Source organism: Anguilla anguilla, chromosome 10 (assembly GCF_013347855.1).
Source record: "Anguilla anguilla isolate fAngAng1 chromosome 10, fAngAng1.pri, whole genome shotgun sequence".
Classification (NCBI taxonomy): domain Eukaryota; kingdom Metazoa; phylum Chordata; class Actinopteri; order Anguilliformes; family Anguillidae; genus Anguilla; species Anguilla anguilla.
Window position 1 is genome coordinate 7,694,284 of NC_049210.1, and position 6,209 is coordinate 7,700,492.

At 41.3% G+C, this 6,209-nt stretch overlaps 1 protein-coding gene across 1 annotated transcript; it reads left to right on the forward strand.

Annotated features, from left to right (window-relative positions):
• Positions 1–1,370: 1,370 nt before the first annotated feature.
• Positions 1,371–5,211, forward strand: snrnp27 (small nuclear ribonucleoprotein 27 (U4/U6.U5)). Its single transcript, XM_035379066.1, has 6 exons — positions 1,371–1,570; positions 2,400–2,526; positions 3,074–3,183; positions 3,694–3,773; positions 4,279–4,343; positions 4,838–5,211. The coding sequence occupies exons 1-6, from the start codon at positions 1,534–1,536 to the stop codon at positions 4,890–4,892; spliced, it is 474 nt and encodes a 157-aa protein (XP_035234957.1). The 5' UTR covers positions 1,371–1,533; the 3' UTR covers positions 4,893–5,211.
• Positions 5,212–6,209: the final 998 nt, after the last annotated feature.

Sequence of the window (6,209 nt, forward strand, 5' to 3'; positions counted from 1 at the left end):
GAAAAATAATGGCTTACTTCTGTGTCTCGTGGCCTACCTGCCCTGATAACAGCGAAATAATCAACACTTATTGTCTATTTAGGCTCGAGCAATGTTTTCAGTACAACTGAGACAGACAGAACCATAACCTCGAGCAAACTACAGAAGAACGGTTCATTTCAATCCACTTCAAATTCTGGAAGTTTCAGTGCATACAGAAATCTGTAAAAAAGCAACAATATATTGATAATTGTCTTTCACTGCACTTTCACGAATTGTTTCCGTCGTAATTAAACGCAGGGTTAAAGTATGGCACTGGGCGTGGTGCAGCTTTGTGTGCTTTTGGCTAGAAAACAGACGGTGATGTGGGATGAGCAGAACACTTCATCACAAGTGAGACCTCAGTTAGTGAGGTTGGGTTGTACTCCTCCAAGCCCTCTACATCCGTTCAATCAACTCCTTCAGTGAAACCCAGTCATTGGTGGAAGAGTTGCAGAGAAGTAGCAAGGAAATGAATGGGGCCAGGGGGATCCCCTGAGCAAAGTTAAAGCACTCAGTTACGCTACATCGATTCACCCTGTGTGCAGTGGTATCTCAAAGGAAAACTAGCCAAATTATACCTGCCACAACCTTGGAGAGATTATGCAATTAAGCCCCATTATTGCAAACTACCAGTCATAGTCAGCAGGCGATATATGACCCTGACTTGACCTAGCAATGTCCTGCGCTCAAGTTCAACATCCATACTGGTAGAATCACTTTGGGGGCCCTGACCACAATTCTGGTATGCATTATATGGACATTCATTGAGTAAGTACAATTACCCACATTCGTCAAACACTGTTTCTGAACAGACAAATCCATTCATATGTAATGAATGATGAGGCAACAATGATGGATATCTCATACATAATTCCGTTTACAGCAAGGCAGAGCTTGTGTGTTAGTCTTGAAGCAGAGAGAAAACACGATGTATCATCTAGTAAAAAGGCAACGTTGACATTTTAGTTTCTTTCCTGTTTCCTGAAAATATATATTTTAAATGTGTCAATATACATTTTACTTATCAGAAATAATATAGAGGCTATGAAATAAGCAGCTGAGATTTAGGGATACATTACCTGGCAGAGGTGAAGGCCGTCATCTCAACTGCTGAACACAGGCTGGTACTTGGAGAAACTGCTGACCGAAGTAGAACAGATGCATGTAGTGCGATGTGCATTGCACATTAAAAAAAAGTTTTCTATTAAACAATGTATTCATTTTTTAAGTATGAATCATGACTATTTGTGCTCCAGAACAATGCAGAAGCTTGGAGTGTGAATACACTTAACGGCTAACTTGAATCAGTGGCCGGAACTCAACGAACACGGTATGTTTCCATAGGGACGTATTTGTAGAGTACACTAGGTGTTAGTATAAAGAAAAGTCTGGAAAGCTGTCTAGGTAGCTAGTAGGGATAACGTTACGCATCTTGCTGTTTTCATTTTGCTGGTTCATTTTAATAGCTGTATCTAGTTATTCATTTTTCCGCGGACTTGATTTAAAGGGCGAATGGGGAGAAGTAGGAGCCGGTCGCCACCAAGAAGAGGTTTGTTGTGTTAGCACTTTAGCTAGCTAGCTCAGTGGCTGAACGTATCACTAACGTTAATGTTTGCTGCTTGCTCACTAGCTAGTAAATAAGCAACAATATCGACCTTAGCCAGCAAACAAACTGGGTATGCCTGATTTACAAGTTAGCAGTACTGAAAAGGACAAATAGACTTTAGTTATTTGCTAATAACTAAAGTCATTCACATGCACCTTAGGTTCAACTCTTTCGCGTTTTTATTAAACGCAGTAGTGTTAGTACTTTCAGCACTGTCTGTTTCAAATGAGTTTTGTCTGGCTAATATGATGGGGAGCTAATGCAATTCACGTTTAGCTAACCAGTTTGCTGCCTAGTGATTTTCATAGGATAACTTGCTGCTTTGCAACGGCGACCTACTAACTCAGTTAGTCAAATTAGCAAATGTAGCAATCCAAATAACAATACAATACAATATAGGCATTGACAGATAACGTGTCTGCTTTGTTATTTTGAAATGTGCTATATAAATAGTGATTATTATTTTTTATTATTGTATGTCCGAGTATCGAGCTTTATATACAGTAATGAAATGTCATGTAAAGTCATTGTATTTAGCAGTTTTATGGGTTTCGCAAGTTATTAACGCACTTTACTTATAGAGTACGGAATCTAGTGGGCTCATAGTGCGTTTTCCATAGCATTTAGCTAACAGGCTACCTGATTAACTGATGTTCACCTGTCAGGAAAGAAACTTGATACATTATTCTTTCACATACGTAACAGCATAATGGTGTTCGCGTCTTTTGTGAAATACGTGTTTGCAGTGTGTTTTGCTTACCGTTTTTTGCAGAAAGACGTCGCTCTCGCTCTGGTTCAAGGGACCGTGAGCGGCGGCGCAGAGAGCGGGAGCGCTCGAGGTCGCGCGACAGAGACAGGCGGAGAAGCCGCTCGCGGTCGCCTCACAGGCGACGCTCCAGGTAAGAAATATTGGCTGTTTCAGACTGTATACTTGTGTTCTCATGTTCTTGTGAGAACACATCTCCAGGTAAACTTAGAATAATACACTTATCGAGTGTAAGAACGCTTAAAATCCGTTCAACTCTAACCTTAGCAAGAAACACCTCCGCACTACAAAAATCCTTAAAAATCCATAAGTTAAATATATTTACACTTATATTTACAATCCTTGTGCCTTCTGTCATCCATTTTTTGGCTGAGAAAATTTTCTTCACCCTCAAATACAGAGCTGGAAACACAATGGCTACTGGGAAGGGAAAGCATGGAAAATTCTACTTTTGTTAAAATCTTGTCGTCTTGCGTTCTTGAGTTTCGAATGATCACATGACCTTTTTACTTTTGTACCTGCTGTGAGGTCTAGAGAGAACACAAGTGTACATTTTGAAACGGATGGTGGGATGGGAGATCTATTCAGGAGCCCCTGAGTGGGAGTAACTGCTGGGGTGAAAATCGCCCTCCCCTCCTCATCATCAGCATCCTCCGACCTTCCCTCTCTGCTTTCCACAGGTCACCACGGCGACACCGCTCCACCTCTCTCTCTCCTTCACGGCAGAAGGACAGACGCGATGAAGAAAAGGAGGGAAAGGAAAAGACCGTGAAGGAACATGAGATTTCAGGTTTGTCAAGATAAAAAATTTTAAATCGGTTGCCTGTTATACGTAAGGTAATCTTCAGCCTCAGATTAACGAGGAGAGATGTAGATGGATCGAGATTGTCACATAGTAAAGTCAGATGGATGAATCAGTCCTACTGTAATTTTGCGTACGTGCAAGGTCCTTTACTGCTGATGTTGCCGGTCAGAATATGGAAGTTCTGCCTCTGTGGATTGCTGGCCCTGGAGACCAGAAACTTACAGCAGTAACAGACACTTAAAGGCCATATTATAGCCAAATGCAGTACAAGCAGCACTTTGCTCACTCAATTATAGTCTTAAACATTGCCTCGGTTTTTCAGAGGCAAGAATTAGGTGTCATGCTGTACTCATCACCCAGTCGAATGTTGCTTTGTGTGCCGAATTGCCTGAGGTCCTTGCTTTGAACATTGCTGCTGTTTGACCATTGCATTGCATCATCTTTGCACTGTATTGCACCGTGTGTGAAATGTTCTCCTAATGTTTTCTGGTTCAGAGGAGGACCTCCAGGGTAAAACGGAGGATGAGATTGAGATGATGAAGCTCATGGGCTTCAGCAATTTTAATTCCACCAAGGTGAGGTGTCTGTCTCCTACCTACACATCCCTGTTTACACCAGCTGCCTTATATAATGATAGTAGTAATTTTGTTTACAAATAACCTTTTTCGTACAGTTGTTTTAGCCCAAAGTGCATGCAGTAGGACAAGTAAAAACAATCTCTCAAAGAAAGCTTCTCATCTGCAGGGGGTTAGCTCAAGTTCATTGATTTATTTGCGTTTGTTGCTCCGAGTAATCTTGGACACTTTTTTTTTTTTTAAATGAGAAGGACAAATTTAAATAAAATTTGTCAGGGTGCAATGATAAATTGAACCTGGTAGACATCTTCAACTCCAGCTCAACTCCCATTTCAACCTGTAATTCCAATCCTGCGAGTGTATTATCCACCACAAGGTGGTGACAAGTCCTTACAAATAACCAGTGTTTTGCAGTGTCGGGTCTTGGATGGGGTTTTTCTCCAGTGTCTGGACCTCTACTTTCCTCTCTCTAACTCTCCATCTTTATCTCTCGCTCTCTCTCCAGGGCAGGAAAACGGACGGTTCTGTCAATGCACATGCTATAAATGTTTCTCAGAAGAGGAAGTACAGGTGGGTTTCCACTTGAGCAGCGATCGTTTGATTGGCGGCGACTTTTGCCATGTACGCCACAGCATAAGAACGGCGTTGTCGTGGCGATTATGGAATTATTTCTTGCATTTCAAAGCATTTGTCGCAGAGAATGTGTGATCTGTGTTCGTTTTAACCTTGGCTCCTTCCCACCGCACTCAACCCCTTAATATGACTGGGTTTGATTCCTGCGTACTTGCGTGTGTGTGTGTACGCGATTGCACATGCAACTGTGTGAGCTGCACGGGTGAAATTGCATGTGCTTGGGTGTGTGTCTGTGTTTGGAGCCGCGGAGGGCCGCATGATACCCTCGAGTCCGTGTTAGCACCAGCCAGTCACAATGCAACCAATCACCTCAGCAGGTGTTGCTTGGCCGGGAGATGAGCATTCCCATTGGTAGATGGTGATGTAATGTATAGTGTTTGGGAGGGGGAAGAAACAATGATGTAACCTCACTCTGTTTTTTTTTTTCTCAGGCAATACATGAACAGAAAAGGTGGATTCAACAGACCTTTGGATTTTATTGCCTAAAAGGGGAGGGATGTTTATCGCCAATCTTTAATATGCCCTCACTCAATGACATTTTTTTCACCTGAATTGGCAATGCTTCATACCTGTTTGCAAAATGTCTTTGGATCAGAGTTCCTTTTTGTCTTTATTTTATTTTTTAGCCTTTGTCGTTTGTTTTGGCTCTGAAGGGAATGACTCCTAAGTTGACAGGCATTTAATATTTTATCCCATCATTAAGGTATATTTTTTAAATGTTGAGGGCACTGCTTATTGTATTATGTTGCTGTCTTGTACCTGATATGCTTAGTGAATACTGAATAAACCAGTTGAAATAAGCTTATGTAATCTGCATTTGATTTTTAATTATAATTGCACTGCACATGTTTCACATGATCAATGCTTGCTTTTTTGCATATGTTCACAACTAAATTTTGCAATGATAATTATATGGTTTTCCATGCTGATGGAATCTCATAGTGCTTTTCAGCTAATATGAGACCAAGAAAACATGCATACTAACCACCTTAACAAAATATAGTTTATGGTGTTACAGAAATTAATGGTGACAGGTCAAGATTGGGTATTAAGACCAAATGTAAAAGCAGCATTTGACTTCACATGTTCATGACGTTCCTGGTCCTGGAATCCTCTGCAGGAACAGATCTTTCCCGTGTTTCCACATGTCCTGTCTCTGTCCCTGTCTCATTCCAGTTATTTGTGCCCAATTTCAGATGTCCAAAAATGCAGAGTGGGGTACCACAACCCTGTCTGGGTGGCAAGGCAAAGCCAGGGCATGAAACACACACGCTGTCATTGACATGGACTGACATTATTCTCTTGTCACTGTTTTTTCACCGGGTTTCCATTTTCTTAAACATAGTTATGTGTCATTGTCTTCAGTGTGAGCCAGTGTCAAAAACATTGTGCATTGTAGATAGCACACCGCTCTGACTTGCACCGGGGGATGATAAGAACGGTAGACACACGGGTTCAAGAGGCACTGAAATAACAGTCGTCATAAATGCATGGGATTTGGCTACCTGGCTATCCATTTTAAGGGGTTTGTGGATGTCTTAAATTAAATAGACAAACTATTGAATTATTTCCTGGATTTCTAATAATTTACATTTGTGATAAATATATGCACAACTGATGTAATATTTTTCAGTTCTATCGTCTGCTACACATTTCCGCATTACCTCATTGAAAGTGCGGCATCTTCAGTGAATTGTGACCAATAGGATAGGGACGTACACACTTAGCCAATGACGACGTTAAAAATAAGGCGACAATACAGACAAACCAATCAGCCCTTTCTACACTTGGCTACAGCATGGA

Excerpts from the sequence above, each read along its gene's own strand:
- snrnp27 (XM_035379066.1), top strand. The coding sequence starts at position 1,534 with ATGGGGAGAAGTAGGAGCCGGTCGCCACCAAGAAGAG. Across the intron at positions 1,571-2,399 it reads CCGGTCGCCACCAAGAAGAG|AAAGACGTCGCTCTCGCTCT; the intron begins GTTTGTTGTGTT and ends CGTTTTTTGCAG. Across the intron at positions 3,774-4,278 it reads GCAATTTTAATTCCACCAAG|GGCAGGAAAACGGACGGTTC; the intron begins GTGAGGTGTCTG and ends CTCTCTCTCCAG.